The sequence below is a fragment of the Dysidea avara genome, chromosome 8, assembly GCF_963678975.1.
Source record: "Dysidea avara chromosome 8, odDysAvar1.4, whole genome shotgun sequence".
Classification (NCBI taxonomy): domain Eukaryota; kingdom Metazoa; phylum Porifera; class Demospongiae; order Dictyoceratida; family Dysideidae; genus Dysidea; species Dysidea avara.
This window is the reverse complement of record NC_089279.1, coordinates 17,288,846-17,313,896: the sequence shown is the minus strand read 5'-3', so window position 1 is coordinate 17,313,896 and position 25,051 is coordinate 17,288,846. Positions and strand designations below refer to the sequence as shown.

Genomic DNA, 25,051 nt, shown 5'->3' with positions numbered 1-25,051 from the left:
ATTCTGGACAGTCTCTCGCCAGAAATATCTTCCTGGATGCTGATACTTAAGTTGTATTTTGTCTTAACAAAACAAGACGTTTCTCTCCTATAACATAAATGATGCGACTTACTTGTTTTGTCACTGGTTATCATTGAAGAATCAGCGAGTTCAACTGATCATTTAACGGCGTATAATGCTGAGCTACTATTGTGTTGGCAATATACCCGGTAGACAGGGCCTGACCGTGCTTGAAACCTTACGAATCTCTTGCAGCCCACTCCCCAGGCTAGCTCACTACTCAATGCTGAGATCATCAATTTACGAGGAAATTCAATGCTGACATCAGCAATTCACGCAGAAATTTTCGCGAAATAAATATTCGCAATTTTTCTGCTAACATATTTTTTTGTTGAACCTTTCTGGCAAAGACTCACTGTGAAGAGTAGTCCACAGTTTATACTTAAAATTATAGCTGTTTTGTTTTAGCCTTTTTATGGTCATAATTAGATATCACCTGTCCTTCAGTCTATAGCTAGATAGCTAGCTACTAGTGTAAAAAAAATTTAGACATGGGAATAGAGATCACTGAAAAAAGTAAAGAAACAAGAGTCAAACAAGCCAGCATGTTAAACACACAGAGATCTCTATTTGGACTCAATGGATATGGTAGAAACTAATGGAAAAAACTGTAGTTTCTCCATAAATCAGGAGCAGAGAATAACAGTTGCATGCTGGTGGTGCTTGATATTACACAGTACTAAACATGTATGGTATATCAAGTTAGTCAGCATGTAAAATAGCTGTACTAGTTAAGTAGTCAGCTAATATTATAAGTCCAAAGCAAAGATTATTCCATATGCATGTCCAAACTGAGTCAGTATATTTTGGCCACAATAAGCAGTCTCATGACATAGCAATCAAGGACATAGTAGTGAAATAAACCCGAAACAAAGATTACTGGTATATTCTCTATGCATCTCCAAACTGAGGCAGTATTTTGGCCACAAAAGGAGTGATTGAGACATTCTCTACTTCACAAACCACATTGTTGGTACTCGTGACTGTTCTATTAGAGTAAATTGATCTGTGACCAGGTCCTGTACTCCTACATACACTGTTGGGATAGTTTGAGATAGCTCTCACTTTTACACCTGTGCTACAGAAAAATTTGTTCTATCAGTTAGACTCTTTCATGACTTTTACATTGTATTTTTTTAACAAGGTATACTATTTCTGAAAAAAGTTTAACAAGATATACCCTCAATTCAACAGTCATCCATCTACTCCAGTATCAAGCACACTAGTAGGGTTGGTATGCCCTGAGTATTCCGGTATGTTATTGACCCAACTTTCAGTTCAGTAACCACTACCTAGATTATATTATACCTATGTAATTTGTTTTGAAAAGTCTCTTGAAAAATCTTGCACAAGGCTTTGATGTACATCTATACTGTTTTTTTTCTGGTATAACACTCTGGTATAATTTTATACCTCTATACCAGGTAACAATCAAGTGTTCAACCCTTAAATTAATAAGTGCCAGTGAGAATTTATGCAGTTGGTTGCCACATTTAGTATGGACACCAAACAAGATTTCACTAGTTATATGTCATTTTCTACCCTCTGAGACACACATAGCTACAATAATCTTTAGTAGTCAGCTGGATTACATCCGGATTACATCCACACTGGTTGGTATAACATTAATAAATTATTTAACAATTACAAGATGGTATAGAGCAGCTGAAATACAATTAGTATCACATGTCATGATGGATCATCTTGATTGGTATCAGGAGCTTGATTATCATCTCCATCTTGATCTCGTTGTGATCTTAATTGTTGCACTATTCTCTGAAATGACTCAGTCAAAAAGTCAACAGCTTGACCTACAGGAGCTCCAGCCCCTTGATCATCTCCTTCATCATTCTGTTGAAGATACTTTCTTGAATTTACCGTATCCAGGCTAATTACATATTTAAAACTATACAGACAATCAACACAACTTATTAGACAAATATAACTGTTCCAATAGACAGCCAATTATGCAAATTGTCTATGAGATGTGCTTACATATATACAAGTGAACAATTGCCACTTACTGTACCAATACGATCACTATAACGACATGTTAAAATAGTAAAATCAACATGCTACTTGTTTCACAATAAAAAGGCAGATTAGGCTGCAGTTACTCCATTCTTACCTCAACATTGTAAGAAGGTAGCAATGATCTTAAGAATAAAGAAAGGTAGCTCTCATTGTTATTGACCATACGATTTGCCCTAAAAATTTAGTACATTTAATTAATGAGACACATCATACTTCACACAACAATTACACACACACACACTAGACAGACACACACACACTACACACACTACACACACTACGCACACTACACACACTACACACACACACTACACAAACACACACCTGGCTGGTTTCACATAAGCTGCTTTATTATCAAGTGGAGGGAGAGGATCATACATCATTATGACCTCACTGCTTATGTCCTACAAAATAATTGTACACTTGTTACAGCAAAATAAGAACTAAACATAAATCTGTGAATGATCACATCATGCATGCTGTAGTAAACGTCTGGCCTTCAGCCAAGTAACACAATACAGTGGTCAACACACCCTGAACATATTAAACAGTACTAAAACTCCGTCTTTCAAAATAATTCTAGAAACACCTTATGTGACAAAAATCATCTTTACGGGATAATACTAGTCCTTCTAACATCAAATACAGCGTATTAAAAACAAGACAACAGATTTAGAAATCATTGAAATGCAAAATATTTGTCTGCCAGTTTGCATGCCCACCTGCCTGACCACAGTCACAAGGCTGGAGGCCAAACAAAGAAGCACACAGCCACTATATTACACCACAGTAACAGACTTAACAGTGGCATGTGTCTTTGGGGTTCTGACGAGTGTGTGCCCTCTATGTCTCGTCTTTCCTTTTATCTTCAATCAGGTTGGTCATCCTTTCTTCATGCAATGAAACCATACCAAGGCCTTAATTTTCCCTATCAACACTTTACATATTTAACTTATGCTTGGTAGATACCTGTAAGACCATGCCTATCATGATCAATAATGATCGAGCACCAAGACCACACCTTATAACAATGATCTATTTACTTGATAACAATGACCACACTCCTTATCTAAATGTATCCATTCATAATGCCAGCACAGTGAAATATGAAATGGTGACACACTAGGTGAAAGGCTGTCAAGATACACTAACACAGCAGTCACCCTAATAGAACAGTCACACAACAGAACACTCAACAGTAAAGCTGTATATGCTGCAACAAAAAAAACTTAATTAAAAATGAAGTAGGGATTTAAAAGATAAAAAGCTAGTGAGAGAAGAGATGAATGATGGTATTACAGCATAGCTCTGTGGCCTGCTTCGGCACTGAACTATAACATTCCAGTGTAGGGATTTTCCCACAGAGCTACATATGCCGTAAAACGCTGTACCATCATTCATCTCTTATTTCATTACTTTTTATTGCTTGGATCCATGCTTCATTTTTAAATTAACAGTTTTTAATATACTAGTACACTATACCAATTCACACACAAGGGAAACAAAACAACATTGGCGTACTCACCTTTGGTAATGTAGCCTTGACTTGGTCCAAATCTGTACCCAAAAAATGAAGAGAAGTAGATATAATTATTGTACTAATACATTACACTACACACCTGAAAGAATCACATGTCTATAAATGTTCCTGGGTGTTCCTCTATAACGTGATTGTCTACTACAGAGAAGACAAAGAGCCAGTGTAACAAGTACTACTACTTGATATGACGTTTGTATTACTGTTTAGTGCAGTCTACAACTAGCACATCACCAGCATCAACTCTTGTGATGACAGTGTTACAGTTTGCCTCCAGCCATGTTAATACCTACAAGTATAACACAACACACATACACGTCAATAATGCACTACCATGGCTCCTCAGTTATAAACCCAATACAGTATACCTCAGCATGAAAATGAATCAATTAGAGTATATGTTAAAGAACTACTGTACTGTACCTCTAAATAGGCCTACGTACTTATCCACTTTATTTAAGGTACACCATGTAGGAATTCAATATTCTATTAAAAATCACATCAACTCTGTATCGTGTTCTTTTTTTTTACAATGATTCCACACATGACCACAGTCAAATGGACATATGAATAAATAACGGTCCCCAAGGGTTTGGATATCTGAGGTTTGACTGTACTTGTACAAATCAATACAGTACTATACCTACCTCAGGAACTTTCCACAGTGAAAAGTTTCTTTCAACGAATAGTTTAACCAGCAAGTTAAGTGCATCAGGATTTCTGTAACAGTGATATGTTGATTGATGCTGTACATGCAATGGTGAAGATTACAAACATACACAGCAGCCATACTGTTGTCACTATAAAAGTGTACCATATTGCTTTAAAATCATACTCTTTTAAAATACCTAATATGTACATGTATATATATTTTTTTCAAATAAGCTCTCAAGCAAACAAACACAAACTCATGGTGGGAATTCACCAGACTTTATTTGCCAATTAGCAAACTTTAATCTGCCAACCTTCTTCACATGCCAATTCACCAAAGTCATTTATACACTATAATGATGGTGGCAACTAAACAAGGATGAGTTACCCTTTACATGGCCAACAACAATAACACAACACGTCACCTTGACTCAGGAGATTGGAAGAACTGATGCTTTACAATACATGGTGGCATAATCACTCCACACTTGTCCAATAAGGGGATCAAAACCTAACAATACAGTTGTGTAATCTGATGGTATATACTGTATGAGACAAACACAGTTGCTTACCGATGGAAACATGATCAGAGCCTCTTGTAACTAGAATGAAATACAAAAAAACCATTAGACATCAACACCACTGCCACACAGTAGACAAGTATGGCACTCAATAATAACTATAATGTCAATACTGCAGAGCCATCAAAGCATCCAGTTGGTTATTTTTACTCAATATTAATAACATAATGTCCACCATCTTATAATACCCTGTACAGAGGTTTACTTTATTTGGTAAACTTTAAAGACAACACCTTGGCCTTGAATGGATACAGTACAAGAAAAGATCACAATAGGAAAGTAATTAGTAACAACAGACAAGGAAGAAATCATGTGTATACTGAGCTACAGAGTTGAGGTAGTTACTTAGAAAAGCACTAGTTACATTAGTCATGTAACTTACCTTTTTAAAGGTGACAAAGTACTTTAGTTACTAATGACTTTCATAGACTCGTTTGTTAACTATTGTAACACATATTTTCATCATTATTATGCTCGGGTATGCCTTAGCAAGGAAAGAAGAGAAATGTACTCCTAGAAAAAATTCTGTGGCCATTTCAGTTTAGTTTAAACTATAGTTCTGTCTATTACCCAAGCTGAATCATGAAGAAAAATATACAGAAAATGTGTCTACTTAATGTGACGTTGGTTAACATTAAGGAACACTCCACATACCTTGTTGTCAGCCGCACTGCATGGTACCACCACTCCATCGTCAAATCCTTTCTCATCTTGAGCTTCATTGAACAATGCCAGCGGCAGTGAAAAGGCAAAGTTGGGTAGTTGAGATAAATTGCGTTGTGTCTGTATAAACATAAACCATAGAAAAGCATCAATGAAGAATGTAGAGTAAGAAACATACCAGACATGTACATATACATACAATCAGCTGAAAGGTAATTGGGGACAGGTACTGTACCTATTTCAAATGCTTACTGTATGTACTTACATATATATAACAATATAAGGTGATAAAGTTTCAAAGACAAAAGGATACTGACTTCCCTTATTATTGTATTTGTCTCTCATCATACATCATTCAAGTGGAATGATACAGTATGATTAAATTGGTTGTTCACATGGAAGGGTACGTAATTGCAGCACTTATTTTCAGAGTTGTACCAATTACAGTCGTATCTCTCCACAAGCACAAAGCATTAATTCATGAACTATGGTATAGCATGTTTAATGCTCTAATAGAGTATTATTATATGTACATGAGACTGCTCCTTTGTAGTACATACACTTAACCACCTGATCCATACCTCCCATTCATCACATAGTCTTGTCAGGAACTTGTGTTCACTAGCTCTCAGTGCAAAATAGTCAATCATCAACAACACACATAAAGGATCATTATCAGGATCCAAACTGTGTGAATAAAATGAGCAAAAAACCATTCATAATTCACAGATCACACTTAAGATACCTCATCAGTTGCTATACTACAAAAAAAAGCATAGACTAACAACCTACCCTAACAACAGTTTGCACAACTCCAGGGCAGTTCTGTGACAACCTGTGGAATACACATGAATTCATGTACACAGAAATTGACATACAGTATGGTCATACCTCTACTATCCACAAAGTTCAAATGTTTGAACAGTGTAATGAAAAGTGCCCTAAAATGCAAACACACAACATTTATATATGTACATACACATCTAAGGAATAATTTCAAGTGTGGTGATAAGCTGATTTGTAATTTTTTTTAAATAGCTATGATGCTCACATTTTGAGTCCCCTCTCCACCACTCACACGCACACACCCTTTCCCAAGTTTCCCCCTGCTTTTACAACACTGAAAGATGTACATATGAATCATTCTCTTCAAAACTATTTTACTTCTGTATGGCATAGCAACCAGAACACTGCTATTTTTATATATGTTGAATACTCTACCTGTTTTCTTGTAGTGAGTAGTCCAGTCTGCAGTTAGCTTGTGTGAAGTTGAACAGCGTGTGAAAGTTACACTCAAAACAGTACACAGCTCTCTCTGTAACACACAGATCATAATCAGATGTTTTTAATGACCGTATGTAGGACAACAGCATGCTATTTAAGAGTTAAACTCTAAACCTCTGACACAAATCCAATCCTATCATCATATGTGACCTAATTTTAGAACCGTCGATATCCGCACATTTTTCAAAATTCATTTTATTTGTTCTTTGTTGTCTATAGGGACAGAGGAATGGACTGGCTAAGTTTCAGCTTCATAAGTTGAGCAGTGTGGGAAATACAGCACTAGACAGCCGGATGAGCAAATAAATCAGTATGTACAGAAGCCAACGAGAAAATAATCTACAGGCGCTTACATAAACCATCATAACTTACTGATACAATGGCGTACGGAGTTGAATCTTGGCTCATTGTGTTCGCCATGAATTTGTGAATCCACCAAGGTATAGATTTTGCCCAAGGGATATTTCTGTGTTCGAGAAGGAAGGCGAATTCACTGAAAACGATCATTGGTAAATTCTTTCATCACTGCAACGCAAACAAATGTCTGTAACTCAGAAACCCTTCCATGTATGGAGATGAAACAAAGATTTTGGAACTCCCCATGAACAGACCAATACGATGATACCCAGGATTTATCCATTGGAGTGTTAATTCACTGACCAGTGAGGCGATAAAAACTTGCATAATTTATTGTGACTTTCCCATTGTTTTTAAATGCGTTCTACTACAAAAGTAGTACTGTGCATAGATCGACGGTTTTCCAAAATTCGGTCACATATCTTACATACAGTTATGACTTATATTAGTGTACAAATTCCAGTCAAGCTGGAAGTACACTGCAGTGACTGCACAAAATCCTAGGGCCACATAAGAGATGGACATCTACACAATATGGAGATAACACTATTATAGTCTTGCAACAAATGATTGTGTGGAGTCAAATGGCTTCCTTTTCCATGTAACAGATGGATTTCTAGTAATTGTTCAGTTCCTTATTAGTTTAACCACATGGTGATAAATGCTTGAGAATTTTCGAAGACTTATATACAGTGTACATGTACATAATCAACTGAACCAGTGAATCACCGAAGACTGAACAATGGACAGTGCTCCTTGAATACTCAAAGAAAGGTTCACTTGTTGCAGTTGAAATTCCAAGTGGCATTCTGCTTATTGGTTCCTCAGATCATAGATTATAATATAATCCCTACCAGGGATTAGAAACCAAGAGGCAATCAACACCAATCAACAGCTTCTGTCAGCATTGTAGGTGTGAAGGAAAATCCACTTAGTAAACTATGATTGAGTGCAGTGAAGAAATTGTATAGTAGAGCCTCGAGACTCTCAACGATGGATGATGACTGCATTCAGGAGTTATATAAAGTGGTATATTGTATATTCAAAATACTGACACTTTTCAGACTGCTCTAACCTGCATGAGGCTGAGTGCAGCTACTTCAGATCAATTATAATTCTCTCACTGTCAAGCCTAACTCCTTTCCCGCCAAGACAATTTCCGAATGGAATTCTTTACCCCAGATTGACATAGAGACATTTAAGTCATACTTACTTGCTGTACTTAACTACCATAATTGTGCATTAATGTAATACCCCTATATGTAGCCTGGATCAGACCCTCCTAATGTTCAACAAGTGTTACTTATGAGGCCTTTCATTCTGGAGCACACTTTAATATCCTTCCTTGTAAAGCAGTTTTACAATAAGAAAAAAGTGAAAAATCTTTAGTTCCTAGGTACGTATTAATTACAATGGGTCACAAGCTGGATCATGGATTACTTTTGTCTTTGTAATAGCCCAACATCTTAGCAGCTACTGACATTCCTTTCGTGGCTAGCCAGCCTACATTACATGGACAGGAAGTCATTAACAGGAAGTCATTAACTTCCACACAATTATTTGTTACACGGTGTATAGTATATACAGTGTCATCTCCTTAATACTTAATACTACATACCTATTAGTTCAGCAGCCATTTGTAGGTCTTCACTCATCTTGCACACTTCACTGAGTTGCATTAGTGAGTCAATGTGATATGGGTACATGTTGAGCACACTCTGTAGGCAGTGGATGAAAAGATAACATTTAAGAACTAGCCGACAATAATGATAGCCACACACCAAGTAGATATCAGTATGTATGACTAAATGTTCACATAATAAATACGTACCAATTTCTATAAGTGACAAGTAACATACAATATTACCTGCAACTGTAATACACACGTACCATATAGTGGAATTTTTTTGAGGGGGTTTCATGGATTGTACCATTCAAAACTACAAGAGGGAAATATTTGCTTCCTCAGGATCTTTTATGCATTTATAATTATTACTAAAACAATACTACGACTGTCACTTATCCTTATACAATTCTTGATCAACTGGTGCAGTCCACTTAGAAAGCAGGTGTTTGTATTTGTGCATAAAATTGAAAAAATTTCAGTCCTGAAACATATGAAATGGCTTCAGTTTCTGGGGGCCCCCAGACCCCTAGCTCCATATATGTACCTACTACCCTAGTGCTCCCTTCTTGCCAAACCCTGGATCTGCCCCTGCAATATACACATTATACAATGATCTGGTTCTTGTAATGTAAATGTTATGTACAATCACAAAACTCTTCCGCACTGTGTAGTGTTCTTGTAATGTAAATGTTATGTACAATCACAAAACTCTTCCGCACTGTGTAGTATCAGCACAGTGTTGTATACTCCTGTACTACCATTAATAACTTTCTGCAATTACACAAAGATAGTAATGATGCGCGCTGTATTCAGAGATCATACGAGACTAGAAAGACATGAAGAATGCTCAGAAAAATGATAGTAACAATTAGAGATGCAACAATATATCGATACATCGCGTATCGTATCATTTTAAGACAATATCGCTGTATCGATACAAAGTCAAACCATATTGATATATCGTGTATCGTGATATATCATGTATTGTGATATATCGACATATCGTGGTTGGTTAACATAGCTGACAATCAAATTATTGTACATTGTGGTTAAACTGAGTAGTATGTAATGCTTCGCAAAGAAAAATTAGCTCACTTATTTCTCTTAAAAAACAAAAAAACATTAAAAAACAACAATAGACCATTGCTTAGACTCAACTTTGTATCGCACAATATATCGCTGTATTGTGATACACCAGAGGCAATATATCGATACGTCTACACACTGTATCGTTGCAACTCTAGTAACAATTGATTGTCACAAAAAGGTTACAGTTGAATATCACAAACACTATTCAATGCTGCTGCTCTCATTTATGCTACACCCATTTCCTACACTTCCAACCTCCTCTAGTTACAGTATCTCCCTTGTTTCCAATTCCTACAAGCTTATTGTGTTCCTAATTTCACCTTACACTTGTATACAAATGGAGTTGACTATAAAATTCTTGATAATACAACTAAAAAAAACTCATCCCTGGTGGGACTCGAACCCACAACCTTTGAATTAGAAGTCCAATGCGCTAATCCATTGCGCCACAGGGACTTGTTACATCAGGCTACCTAATCGGTGTTATATGATGTGTGATAGTGCATGCCACCAGAAACTATATATCGATAATCGATATAATAGCTACAAAAACTACTGATACTGATACTTTATAGTGTTGGGTTGCATCTGAACACAAAAGGTTTTCAGTATGGACACTACAATAAATATTAAAACATTATGACAAAAAGCTAAAAAGGTAACGTTTTTGTACAAAGAAAAAAAACTCGTGGAAAAGGTGTGATGAAAAGTAGTGTTCAACAGTACTGAATTTGAATACACTGTATTAGTAACAGGAAATTATTATGGTATAATTGGGGCGAGCCTAAGCGAGCCCCACACTAGGGAGCCAGCAGGACACGTTTACAATAAATTACGATATAAAGCAGACACCTTACACATGCTTCCAGACCATTCTCTGCAGAGTCCATACAAGTGCGTGTAATCGTCCACTACTGCTTAGCCATATTTGGTATGTGTAATGGTTCATATCACGAGAGTTATCGGTGTAGATTACTGTTATGCCATGTAACTATTGAATGGATATGGAGGAACGTCTTCGACGTAGGAGGAAACAGTACAGACTCAGAAGGGATGCAGAAACTCCTGAAGAGGCAGAAAGGAGAAGGCATAGAAACCGTGAATATATGTGGCATCGAAGAGCTGCAATGACCTGAAAAGAGGTGGTTAAAGTACAATACTCTCAGATCAAAGACTTGACCTTATCAACACCTATCATACCATCAATGAAGCTTTGCAGATGTGTCATAGTGATTTTGCACAGGCTATATTGATTCTTATAGACACTCTCCTCCATAAAATAAAATATTATGAACACTTTATGCAATTCCAGAATTCCTTACATTGTTTCAGTAGTTTTCACTGCCATCTATACTTCAAAAATATACACTCAGGCTCGCCCCATGATGCTGTTAGCACCTGTCTAGTATGGTATAATAGTTAGCTTGATACAATGACTATTGCAGCTTGTTACAATGATTATTGCATCATTTCTTGGAATGAAGTGGTATGCATCCCAAACACCAAAGAATGTAGTTCAGTACAAGTAGGCAGGTGGTTGTAATGTGGCAACCTCAGTGTTTGTTTAGGGTGTGGCTTGCAAAGCCATAAACAAATTGAGTAATTAAACACCAAAGGCTGGGTTAAAACACTGGTATTTTGATACTGGTTATCAAAGGTTGTCTAACTGGTTGTATTAATAAATGGTATTACTGGTATATTGCCAAGCACTTCTGAGCAAAGAAAATGGTGAATAGAAACCCTGACCACCGTAAACAGGTAGCATCTTTAGCCTTATGCTTTACCCACAGTGCTACAAGATCACGCATAGCAAACAATGAGTAATTACTGTATAGTACTTAAGTGAAATATTTGCTAAAAGGTCAACTTTCACTGATATAGATATCACGATATCGGTACCAATACTGATATTTATATCAGTGCTCCTCTACCAGAAACATAACAATTCTAAAGATTGTATGAAACCTATGTACACATCCACAAGGTACAATGGTGGCATCTGGTACCCTTAGGCTATGGAAATCAATTATACAAAGTTACTTTCAAACTCATCTCACTAGTATTTAGATACCAAAAAGCCCATAATCTTGTGTAGCATAACTAAAATAATATACAATCTTGCAATATTCTAACAGAACAGCCAACTACAATAAAACAAGCAACTTCTCCAATAGAACAATCAACCCTAATGTGACAATCATATTGGCAGTTCAACAGATGGGAATTACTGGGTTCAGACACAGTAACTACAACAAGGTTCAATTGTAGTTTGTTAGCAGTTCACAACCATGCCGCTACGATATCCTACAATACACTATGATATCCTACAATACACTATGATATCCTACAATACACTATGATATCCTACAATACACTTACTGCAATGTTGTGGTGATCCAGTGAGTCCACTGCCTCCCAAAATAGACACTGAACATGTTGGTAGGCCAGTGAGTGCTCTATCTTAAAATATTGACAACTAAATGAATGAACATGGACATGATAAGGTTAGTGAACATATTTTATAGACATAAACATGTGTGTTTAGTGACACATACACATTTACAACTTTCAGGTACATCCACTGTACATACACATGCAACTTACTGTCCTTTACTTTCAGCTAAATGCATAGATAATCCTGAAACAACACAATGTGGTAATAATCTCTCTCTTTCACACACACCACACACACACACACTACACACACACACACTACACACACACACACTACACACCTAATTTATCTAATCGAGGCCAGGATTCTCGTGGTGTCACCATCCTATGGGTAGTAATAATCAATGCAATATCACACAAACAACAGTCACTTACACTGACGCTCTGTGGTAGTGTTTCTGATGGCCCCTCTGTTTGCTGTATACCAGACATGTACATGTTCAATAGTAAGGTAACAGACATGTTTACCTTTGAGCAAGCTTTACCACTTTTGAACCAAATATCCGTTTCATCTCATTGTCAGCATTCAAAAATCTGGCAATTCAAGTACCATAATAATTACGCTAATAATACAGTGTAAATACAAAGGACAGCATTGCAATCAGCCACACTATAGTAGACCGTGTTAATTTTCAAGCTACATATGTACTGTACATATTAAATACATAACCACCATATCACATATCACATATAGTACTGTACCTCCTGTCCACTGTGAGTAGTGCAATTTTATTGACAAGTACATGAGTCCCATCCTTTGCTGAAATACAAGTAGGTAGATATGTATACAGTAGAGTACAGTCACACACATACCATTTGCTATTTTATCTCCCACTCCACCAACAGCACCATCAATATCATCATAATCCTGTGTGTGTGGGTCAACAACAATGTGTGTTACAAGTGTAGATATTCACACTGAATTGTACTGCAAGTTTTAAAGTATATAGCTACTGCAGGGTAGTAAAAACGCCAACTATAAAACTACATGAGTTACACATAATTCTGGACCTACTTTATATGTTTTGAATTAGAATGTAGTAATTCAAGTACATGATTTGACGTTTTTAAAAATAAAATTCCCTTCGCCATGGGCACCATTTGCAACCTATGTACTCATGCTAATGTAGGGCATTGTTTGAATACAGTATAGTAACAATAATGACACACTCACTACAATGATAATAAACATGCTCACGTATAGTCGTTGCCATAGTTTTATTATTTTCAAATTTCACTCACATGCATTACAAAAGAAAGCCTACTTCACGATCAAATGTTGGACTCTTGGGGCATAGTTCTGCATCAAATGTGCACTAAATTTCTGCCAAAACCCCCTCTTATTCCCAAGGAGGGGGAGGTGGGGAATAATATTGATAGGTACTTGAGCAAACTAATACTCAAGACAGTTTGGGAAATAATGTTCTCTGTATTTAAATACTGGAAGTATATTGCTAAACAGATAGCCACTTGATACTAAAATAGTTACTTAGAAAATATCAGCAGTACTAAACTAGTACTAAACTAGTACTCAAATATTTGCTGTAGCTCTGCATTATCTGAAAGGCATTAATATGTAAATTTTTACCATATTCAGTTTTGGCTCATCAGTACGAGGTTTCTTCTTTTTCTTCTTCTTTTTCTTAGACTTGTTAGTGGTTGAAGTGTCGGCCATTGCAGTAACTTCATCATCATCATCCTCTACCATATCATCCCTGTCATCCTCAACATCCAACTGTAGGAAGAGAAATCATATCAAAACAAATAAGCTATAAAATCAACATCACGGCATATGTACCAACACACTGTATCTTTGCTTACCCATTACAGTCTGCCACCACATGAATTTGATTAAATGCCAGGCGTTGGTTGGACCAATCCAAAATAGATGCCCGGTCTCAAATAAAGGCCCTATTCATTTACAGGCCAGGTCAAAAATGCTGGGAAGGAAATAAATAAAAGCCTGGGCTTTTATACAAGGAAATACGGTACTATAAGACAAGAGGAAAGTTTGGTTAATTTGGGGAACGTGCAGCAATCCAATCATTCCATATAAGTAGTTACATAATATTAAACTTTTCTTACTAAAATTTGTGATCATGGTAAACTTTCTAACAAAAGAATAATACTATGACCGTCAGTACTGTAGACAATTAGCATGCAAGTACTGATGTACTGTGTAGTAGGGTAAGGATGGAGGCAGGAACTCAGCAAAATTTAGTGATAGAATTGGCAAGGTACATATGCCAAACTAAAAAAATAGGGTCTGGTGCATATACCCAAATTGCCCGAAACCCAAGGAGTTGAGGACAAACTGACAACAAAGTGTTTACCTTGGTATCTTTAAAATTCTAATACTGTGTCCATAAAAGCTTTTATATCGCACCATTTCCCTGTACACCAAACTGCTACTACATATTGTGCAATACATAAATCTCTACCATTCATATAATAAAAGTGAGCAGGTAAATAAATAATAAATATCGGACGGCACCTACAAGATAATGGTATTAAGAGATACGGAGGTAGCATAGAGGTCAAACAATTAACACGCATCAAATAAGTGTATCACAACTTTTAGGTATCTTTCAACATTAATGTACACAAGGCATGACTAATTTCTGCTGCCTTCAGAGAAAAGCGATGTCCACAACACATTTTGATTGTGTAAGGGACAGTACTAGGTCAAACATCTGGCTTACTGGGCAATAAATTAAGGCCATACATCACGCTTCTTTATCTTTGGTTTTAGTCTACCTACCTGGGAAAATAAATTGACGGCCTTTTGCTTTTTCTTACTCTTCGGTTTACTGTCACTCGCCAAGTCGACGTCATCTACCAAATCATCTTCACCATTCGGAGTGATCGCCTCAGGGATATAAATAATGTCCTGGTCTCTTTTTAATCTCCTTATCGCCCTGGATGACATGACGCATTATTTTGGTAGTCATTAATTAGAATAGTGTGCACTAATAAGAAAGTTGCCAAGTCAACATTAAAATTGTTACGTCTACATTTTACGATATTGAGATTTTCCCGGTGTTTCCAGAGACCTTAGGACATTCGTGCGTACGTGAGTGATAAAGTAAAGTTAAAACAAACTCTGCAGAAACTATAGAAAGTACTAGTTGTTTTCTGTGGTGTAGCGTGGTTATGTGTTCCCAAAGCTTCTGAGCTTAAGACTTTGTTCTCGTGATGTTGTAAAATAGTTTAATTACAGAGTTTGTAGGCTTGTTAACTATTTTACTAGCCATATTTAGACGTGCCTTTATATGGTTGTATTTAACAAATTCTCACTAACAATTTTCACCCAGAGTTTTTTTTAAATTGTGCATGCTACCTGTTATAAATGGCAACAATTCCAATGTAAGTATTTTGATAATCGATGAAGAAAATTAATGTTGAGATTTCTTAAGTTTGTCAATGAAATAAACTCAAAGGTAAGCTAATTAAACTGCATTCTTGAGTCCTTATACAATCTCAAAGAAATGGTCTTCAATCTGTTCCTGCTGGTATTAGACTCAGAGAAAGCACTCTGTCAACAGTAGTATCTCTTAGTCGAATCACTCACAGGCTAGTGGTGTGAACTCAGATATAAAGTCAATGGTAATGTGGCTAGTATAGCAAACTCATCAAATTTAGTGTGGCATTTATCAGTTAACTAGTGACTTCAAATTAGCTATTCTGCCTATTCATAATTTAAAGCACAACCAATATCAAAAATATTTAGCCAGTTAGGCTTATGGGTCATTCCATGTCAAATCAACAAGGAATTTAGGGTCACCTCTCGGATTTTGACGAAACTTGGTGTGTTTGTAGTACCTATGGTGCTTATCACTCATGAAAATTTTTAGCTCCATATATTCCATAGTTTCTGATTTATGACCACAAATATTTTGAATATTTCATGAAAACTTGGTCCATCTTTAGTTACAAAATCAACTGCAACTTTGTACTGTGTAAATATTTTTAAACACAATTTTCAGTGATGGAAGACTGTTGATTGACCTTTCCAGTGATCCCTAGATTATGGGATATCTACTTAATTATGGTTCAAAAGTACTTCATTGAAAACTTTAATCCCTTATATTTTGAAAAGTGCTGTTTGAAATTTTTCGAATTCTTATGTGAATAATGATTGGGTCATAGTCTATGTTTGATAAAATTTTTGTGGTGGGACCACAATGGGCTCAAGAGATATAATGAATTATGTTGTGGTATGCGGTGGAATTTCTAGTCTATTATTGCTGTATTGGAGTGTACACCTCCAATAACCACTTACAACAAGGCCATGCGAAGTTTGTCTAACAGAGTGAAGGTGTCTAGGTGCATTGCAACCTGTATTAATGACCACCTGTAATGAAAGACCATCTATAAGCTGTAGCTAATTTATACTTTAATTGGATATTAATGTATAGCACCAAAGCATCAACCCTTTCTAGCAAATCCAAAAATGGTCCTTATTAGACAGGTTGACTATAAATGAGATTATCATGCGTCCATAAACACATTAATGTTGTACCATCTCTTCAGTTATACCTTATTTATTAAGTAAAATCTCGCCGTAGTGCACTCACATACATATCCCCACTCTACACTATTCAAGTTACGTACATGGCTGCATAGGTACAACAGACCTCCTCAAAAAGGATATCTGGGCACCTTAATAGCCTCATGATCTTACTTTATAATTGTACATACATTTTGGACCCAAGACAAGTCTGTGGTTTCTCAAAAATGAACACTTCATCAATGGTCCAGGGAATAGAATAGTTACACTATATATAGTAGATGCATTGCTTGTACCAAGAGTTTTTATATTATTAACACTTGCTTGCACCTCAATGTGTGATTTATAGTACTGTAATTACTAAAAAGTATTTTGGGTTGACGCTTTGAAGATCAGTACAGGCAAATGTTAAGTATGTGGTCAGCACGTCCTATGTGAGTATGTGCATGAGTTTATGACTTGATCTTCAAAGTGGTCATGAATGTGAAGTAATGTAGTAATTAATTTCAGATATTGAGGTACAATTAACGCATGATGGTAAAAACCCTCCATTGCTAGGAACATAATAAAGTGCTCATATTACAGAAGCCACACAAGTATCTTGGTATAAATGTATGTGCACCACTAGAGTGGGAGTACAGTGTATAAACAGGTGTCAATGGTTATCAAGGTATCCAGGTATCCCTTCTGAGGAGTTCTGTTGTATGTATCTATGTAGCCACATATGCAACTTAAATATGGCTAAGTCCACTATATTGGTATTCAACTTAATAAAGAAGGTATTTGTGAAGAGATGGTACATTTACATGATGTTCATGGACACATGGTGGTCAGATCTGTAATTTATAGTCAACCTGTCTAATAAGGACCATTTTTGGATTTGCTAGAAAGGGTTGATGCTTTGGTGCTATACATTAAAGAAGTATAACTTAACTGCAGCACATAGATGGCCTTTCATTACAGGTGGTCATTAATACAGGTTGCAATGCACCTAGACACCTTCACTCTGTAAGACAAACTTGGCATGGCCTTGTTGCGAGTGGTTATTGGAGGTGTACACTCCAATACAGCAATAATAGACTAGAAATTCCACCGCATACCACAACATAATTCATTATATCTCTTGAGCCCATTGTGGTCCCACCACAAAAATTTTATCAAACATAGACTATTATCCAATCATTATTCACAAAAGAATTCAAAAAATTTCAAGCAGCATTTTTCAAAATATAAGGGATTAAAGTTTTCAATGAAGTACTTTTGAACCATAATTAAGTAGATATCCCATAATTTGGGGATCACTGGAAAGGTCAATCAACAGTCTTCCATCACTGAAAATTGTGTTTACAAATATTTACACAGTGCAAGGTTGCAATTGATTTTGTAACAAGAGATGGACCAAATTTTCATGAAATATTCAAAATATTTGTGGTCATAAATCAGAAACTATGGAATATATGGAGCTAAAAATTTGCGTGAGTGATAAGCACCATAGGTACTATAAACACACCAAGTTTCGTCAAAATCCAAGAGGTGACCCTAAATTCCTTGTTGATTTGACACGGAATGACCCTTATGTTATGTAATATACAGTATTTGTTTCCCCTACAGTTAGTTAAGTAAGGTGATGATGGAAGAGTTAGCTCTTAAACCATTGAAGAGGCACCGGAACAAGAAACAGCTTAGCATGTTGATCGATGATGACTGGGATGAAGTACAAACATTGATCAGTGATGAAGACGATGATCAAGTTAACAGTAAAAGTGCCTACCAGAGAAGATGGAGATATCAGAGTTGTCCTAAACGAATATTTGAATGGACATTTAATGGTGGCTGGAAAATTACAGCAGCAAAGTAAGCAATGTGGTTACTGTACGGTGTAACTGTCAAGTGTTGCAAGCATATATAATTCCCACATCTTATGTACAGCAGTACACTGCAGTAGTGTATTTGACAAGTTTGTTTTAATGTTGTAGTGTATTAACTGCAATATGGCATCTAGTCAGAAAACAGCAAGAACCAGAAAGTCGTACTGTCAAAATTGGACAACCAGTAAGTGTGGATGGAATAGATATCTCTATGTAAGTAATAATTTGTTTGTGTGTCACTTAACAGGATGGTAAGAAAAAATATCCACCAAATGTTACAAGAAATCAGAAATATTCTTTACTGTCATTTTTACCATTGGTAAGGGAACAAGTTATATGTGACCAGATCTGTGAAAACCTGACACAATTGCACATTTTTCGAATTTCAGTTTATCAAATATTTATAATCTACTTAGCCAAGTGTACCCTCTGACAAAGTTTCGGCCTCATTATACCAATAACTTTCAGAGTTACAGCCCTACAAAGTAGCACCAACAGAAAGATGAATTTGTACAGAAAGTATAGAATCATCATTGTGCCAGTGGATAAGAAGACTGAAAGTATCTCAGTTTATGGCTGGCTTTGAGGTATTTAAAACTAAACTGCAGAAAAGGGTCCAGGGAAATAAATTACAGGTGCTTACTAAAACAGTTATAACTTACAAAGGAAATAGTGTACAGAGCTGAAATTTGCGCCATCATGTTCACCATGAATAAGGGAATCGATTACTGGGTAAGTTTGTTCTTTTATCACCTTTCTTCACTGTTTACAAAGGCAAAAATAATGAAGAAAGATCGATTGTGTACAATCGCTTTGACGTGGCTTAAACAAATGCCCATAACTTGCGTGTCCTTGGGTCTACTACAACGAAACAAAGATTTCTAACTCCTCTTGAGTAGGCGAATAAGATGATATCCAGGTTTTTATTGTTAGTCACAAAGAACAAGGCGTTCAAAGAATTTATGGATTTTTAAATAATATGCAAAATATTTCACCCATTGTATTCAATGCTTTATACTGCAAATTTAGGCTTGGGCAATTGTGTCAGATTTTCACAGATCCGGTCACATATGTACTGTATGTATAAAGTTTGTAAATGTTATCGATCATATTATGTATGTGTATAGGATTATGAGTTGATTGTTCTATTAGAGTATTTTGCTGTGTGTTCTATTAGAGTATTTCAGCACTATGCATTAATATTTGTGTTTGTACTTGGTACTAGGGTTGGGAGGTATTTAGGTATTAGTAGTTAATGAAGGTATTTTTCAGATACCGAAGTGGTTTTCTAAAAATACCGAATACCGAATTTGATGTAGTAATTATTTTTTGGTGGTTTAGTGGTGACCATACGTACATGAAGTCAAGCCCCATACAACCATGTTTACGCTGTGGACAAGCACGGAGCTACATGAGTCATGTTGAAGTATTCACAATGGTTTTTACTTTTTGGGATACTTCAAAACTTACTTTGTAGTACAATATTATTGTTGTTTCATTTGTTTCTTTTAAAACAATGTGAATATAAGTGCAAATCCATGTTTAAAAGGTATTTAGTGATACCGAGGTATTTTCCCTAATACCGTACCGTTCTTCAAAAATGCAATACCGCCCATCTCTACTTGGTACTAAAACTGCAGTTTTATGATTGTGTGTTGTATGTGAGTTACACACTGCACTCTTTTAAAGGTTTTGTTTGAGCAGTTCAAGTTCTTCCTCAACTTTTATTTCCTGATGATAGCCATAACACAGTTCATCCCATCCCTCAGGATTGGAGCACTCTACACCTACTGGGCCCCACTGGTCAGTATGGTGTACTATATAATGCTGGTGTATTGTATATGTGATGTATTGCTATGTAGTGTAGAATGTTAGTTATAAGCAAAAATTTGCTGAAATTCTTTTCATGGGTCACAATGTGTCAATACTAGATGTATATTATAGTTAATATTTAAGAATTTGAAGTTCTATATGTAATCATTTTTTCTTAATGAGTTTGCTCATGATTGTTGAATAGTCAGTAATCAGAGTTCCAGTGCTCGGTAGTCGACACTAACACAAAACAACTTTAGTTCACTTCATAGCACAAACAAGCATACCATATGTTAACTTGCATGATGCCATTCCCACTCTGGTCATTTTGCACTATTCATATTATGAAATTGTTGTGTAAGGTACAATATTGTACGTAGTGAACGCACGTAATATGTTATTTCAGGGGTTTGTTCTGCTAGTGACTATGTCAAGAGAAGCTTATGATGATATGAAACGATATTTCCGTGATCGTGATGCTAACAGTCAAAAGTATACCAAATTGACAGCTAATGGTAAGGCTACTATATAGTGACATTAAATAAAATAACTATGTATGAGTGTGTGTATTATGCTAGTTTTGTAGTAAATGGTACCCAACAATGAAATAGTTGACAAGAAAAAAAGTCTGCTGGTGTTGATTTGTTAAATTTTGATTGTTCAATTAGAGTATTTCTCAGTAGTAGAATAATTGGCTGTATTTATTTATCAATCACGATATTGTATGTGTATCATATTTCAACTAGGTGCAATATTGCCATCAACTCCAGTATTTTACCACTCCTGTGCAACAAAACTTGTAGTGTCTGTCTTTGTGTTTTGTTTTCTGGCAGTATTATATGAAAAATGTTGATTTGGGGGACAATGAAAATACTGACTTGATGGCAACATCACACTGAACAAACTGCCCAATCCAAAGATAATTTTTGTTGTAGAATGTCTTCTTTGTAGCACATGTAAATATAGTAGGGATCTGTGTGTGATATTACAGTGGAACCTATATGTGTTCTATTAGAGTAGTTGAAAATTCATAAACTTTTATTGTTTTACAAGCAATTTCAATACATGACATGGTACTTAAGAGTTGTAAACTTTTCAGTCATTGGTAGTCCCCAGGGGATTGAGGTTCCACTGTATTTGAAAATTTTTTCTGAATAGAAGTTACAGTATCTTTAATGTGTAAGGAAAAACAAATTACCTAAAGAATTCTGGAAGTATGTTGAGCTAGAGTGCAATGTTTTAAATGTTTCTTGCCGATCTTGTATTATGTTGAGAAGTAAACAAGTATCTTCACCCATTCAATCCATTGTACCAGATAGTAAAGAATCATTCCTTAACCCATTGCCAGCAGTATTCCTGGCGACTACAGGCCAAATCACCAAATTGCATCATGTTACCCTCAGAACTACTTGGTGACAATACATCTATACTTGCTATGAAATAAGGAGCTCGACTGTGTTGTTGTTTACACAATACTAACCGCAATGAAGTTATTGCTCAGCCCAAACAAACAACGGAATCCCAACTAACTGTCTACAAAGGAGCCTTACACTCCATAGAAGTATTCTATTTAGTTAACTTACAGTGTGATCTATTTCACAGCTGGTTTCTTTGTGATCTATTCCATTTCTGGCGTTGCACATGCCTATACGTATCTACTTGTGTCACATCTGGGAAAAAACACTCAAGGGTCATCTCCCCCATCTCCCATCGATGTATAGTAATGTCTTCTTGGTAGTACAATAGATTTCAACTCAAAGAATGGTTTAACTCGTCTATTTCAGTTACTCACTATTACATAACATTCACGCACTAGTCCAGGAAAGATCCAGTTATCCTAGAAACAGGACCATCTGTTGTAGCACTAGCGCATCTCACTATTAAACACACTAAACATTTTGTGGCGAAGCTACAGTAGATTTTATTTCCTACGTGATTTATAGCACCATGCAGCTACAGTGGTTATAATGGGTTCATTAAAGGGATCAATTCATACAGCTGGTTCCCCAGTGTACATGTGTATGTGGGTGGTAGGCTTAGTGTACATTCCTTCTTAATGTCACACATGTTTGGTTAATACTATTTGTGATAATTTCTGTATGTAATAATGCTACAGGGGTCTGTTGAAATGTTAATCAGATAATCGTATTCCACATTAATTGTATTTCAACCTTGTCACTTTGTCACTTAGAAACAGCCCAGATGGCCCTGGGAATATATAGTTACTGCCTCACCCACACACGTTTTACTGTATTGTGGGAATCTGTTTACGTCATTGTGGATTAGTTACAGTTGTAGATGCCACATGTTTGTGAAACAATCCCATGACGAACTTTTGGTAATTATAGCATTAAAAACCTTTGGCCCCAGAAATATATTCACAAAACATGCATGTTGATGCACTTTTAGTTTCAGTACTGTATTGTCTTAACCCATTATAGAAGCATCTTTTTCTTCTTCGCGATTTTGATGACTTGTTTTAGCATTCATAACTTCACCAACCACTGTTTTACTGGATAGGGATGGACGGTATTGACTTTTCTGCCATACGGTTATTATCATGAGCCAATAATACATGTGTCACGATTATCACGATTATTGTCCACTTAACCACTGTAACAAAAACACTAAAATATTCAACTAAATGACAAAATATTTAAGATGAATGGTCTTGATTATCGTGATTATTACACGATAATTGCTGATTTCGGTTATCACTAATTAGCAAAAATTGTACGATGTCAATTATTGCCAACAAAATAATCACGATTATCACGATAATTGTATAATTGCCCATCCCTATTACTGTACATGGTGTGGCAAATCCGTTAAACTTTGTTTCAAGTCCGTGCACTAAAGTATGTGGAACTTATGGCTGTTTATGTTTTGAAATAGAATTACGCCTTTTTGTCTTTACCGCTATCCCTTCACCCCAGCGTTAAATCATTCAAAAACCTATTCATCAAGGATTCTGTTAACATCTCTGTACATTGTAGTTTGCGGAAGTTACAGAGATTTGTTCGTGTCCATACCACAAAGCCATTATAGTGGCGTTTGGGGTTAAATGGTTAAAGGTTGTTTTATTTTAAAAGGCAACTCTGTAGTGTTACCTGTTTAGATTTACACTTCATCACTACATAGTTTTTTACCACTTCTTCAGCTTTCATGTACCTATGAGATAATAATAGGTGATCCAATTTGTACACTTTGGTATCCTTGGTGTAGGAAGAAAAGGTTAAGTAAACCCATGTACAGTACCTGCATACCATGTGTGAGAATTCCTTCTCTTAGTTACTACTAATGTGTATCATGTTGTATTAGGTACAGTGGTCATTGCTAGTTCTGATATTAAGGTGTCTGATGTCATCACTGTGATGAAGGTATGAAGTGAACATGTTGTAATCCAGTTTAACACTAGAGTAGCTACCAATGGACTTGTAATACATGTGGTGTACTGTGTATGTAGATATATATCTATTTTGTTAAATGCCTTACTATTTATAGTATGATGTGTACCACAAATGCGTATGCGTGTATACAACATGTACTTATGCATGTATGAATATAAATATTAAAAGCCAACAAACCCTCGTGTATGTCTACCCAAGTGTTTATTGAGCATGTTATACCAGGTGTGTAATTACAAATCCTTGAAAACTACGTATGCATCAACACAGCATGGAGATTTTGTAGTTTATTATGCACACAGTTTACCCCCTAACTTAATTAGCATAAATATAATAAGCAATAATAGCCATCACCACATGCCCCTCATTTGTGACATCACGTAATACAATGTATGTAAACATGTTGAGAATGAAACACAAAGACAAGATTGTATGACCACTGCCACTGTGTGATCGGTACATATTCCATGAAATAACAAGTAAATTTCTAAAATCATATGGTGGTCTTCTAAAATCATACTCACGGCTTTGAAGTGACCAAATTTAATGGAATACATTAGCCATCTGGTTCTCCTTGACTTCACTACAAACAGTGAATCTTGATATCTTGTATCTTGTATACATACGTTTACGTATAAGCGTGTGGTTTGTAGCCACTGATTTGTACTACACACATGTGTACTTGTTGTGTAGCCATTAAGTACATGAACATGTATGCAGTATACGTATGTCATGAGATGTCTCCACATCCATAGGACCAGAAAGTACCTGCAGATATGATACTGCTAAGAACCACTGAGAAAAATGGTAATTATGTTTCTAAACTATATTCACACAACATTATAAAACCTGCTATCATCTGTCAGTACCATGTAATGGCCATGAGCTGTGTATTTGTTATTCATTGAGTATAAACTATTAAAGAGATCAATTCAAAAGTAGTTTGATTGTTTATATATTATTACAAACTTATTAAGTGGTAGCGATTGACATTACAAATAATATAATAACATTATTTAATGGGTATTCATACTGTAATTAATCCGTATGATCAGTCATAAGGTTTCCATTCTAGTAGTAGTAGTACATACGACAATTCTTCTATACCACTGAAGAT

General features: G+C 35.9%; 2 protein-coding genes and 1 non-coding gene across 5 annotated transcripts in view; 1 reads left to right on the top strand and 2 right to left on the bottom strand.

Moving 5' to 3' along the window:
- Positions 1-1,670: 1,670 nt before the first annotated feature.
- LOC136265124 (ribosome quality control complex subunit TCF25-like) lies at positions 1,671-15,315 on the bottom strand. The gene is made up of 24 exons (XM_066059920.1): positions 15,099-15,315; positions 13,926-14,072; positions 13,151-13,205; positions 13,040-13,097; positions 12,806-12,871; positions 12,713-12,754; positions 12,619-12,662; positions 12,488-12,521; positions 12,263-12,359; positions 8,786-8,885; positions 6,748-6,841; positions 6,418-6,467; positions 6,319-6,361; positions 6,108-6,213; positions 5,518-5,646; positions 4,855-4,884; positions 4,708-4,793; positions 4,279-4,351; positions 3,835-3,920; positions 3,714-3,772; positions 3,620-3,651; positions 2,419-2,498; positions 2,189-2,267; positions 1,671-1,911 (listed from the first exon to the last, which is right to left on the bottom strand). The coding sequence occupies exons 1-24, from the start codon at positions 15,264-15,266 to the stop codon at positions 1,750-1,752; spliced, it is 1,920 nt and encodes a 639-aa protein (XP_065915992.1). The 5' UTR covers positions 15,267-15,315; the 3' UTR covers positions 1,671-1,749.
- Trnar-ucu (transfer RNA arginine (anticodon UCU)) lies at positions 10,266-10,339 on the bottom strand. The gene has a single exon. It is a non-coding gene; the product is annotated as a tRNA-Arg (tRNA).
- The window catches only part of LOC136265123 (probable phospholipid-transporting ATPase IIA), a 25,184-nt gene continuing 15,422 nt past the window's right edge, over positions 15,290-25,051 (top strand). The window contains exons 1-8 of one of the 3 annotated variants that reach the window (XM_066059917.1): positions 15,290-15,406; positions 18,459-18,701; positions 18,824-18,899; positions 18,963-19,034; positions 20,405-20,518; positions 20,934-21,042; positions 23,849-23,907; positions 24,690-24,741. In XM_066059917.1, the coding sequence (XP_065915989.1) occupies positions 18,475-18,701; positions 18,824-18,899; positions 18,963-19,034; positions 20,405-20,518; positions 20,934-21,042; positions 23,849-23,907; positions 24,690-24,741 (709 nt within the window). In that variant the 5' untranslated portion in view covers positions 15,290-15,406; positions 18,459-18,474. Of the gene's footprint in view, positions 15,423-18,458; positions 18,702-18,823; positions 18,900-18,962; positions 19,035-20,404; positions 20,519-20,933; positions 21,043-23,848; positions 23,908-24,689; positions 24,742-25,051 lie in introns of all 3 variants that reach the window. The other 2 variants (XM_066059918.1, XM_066059919.1) reach the window with 2 other exon arrangements.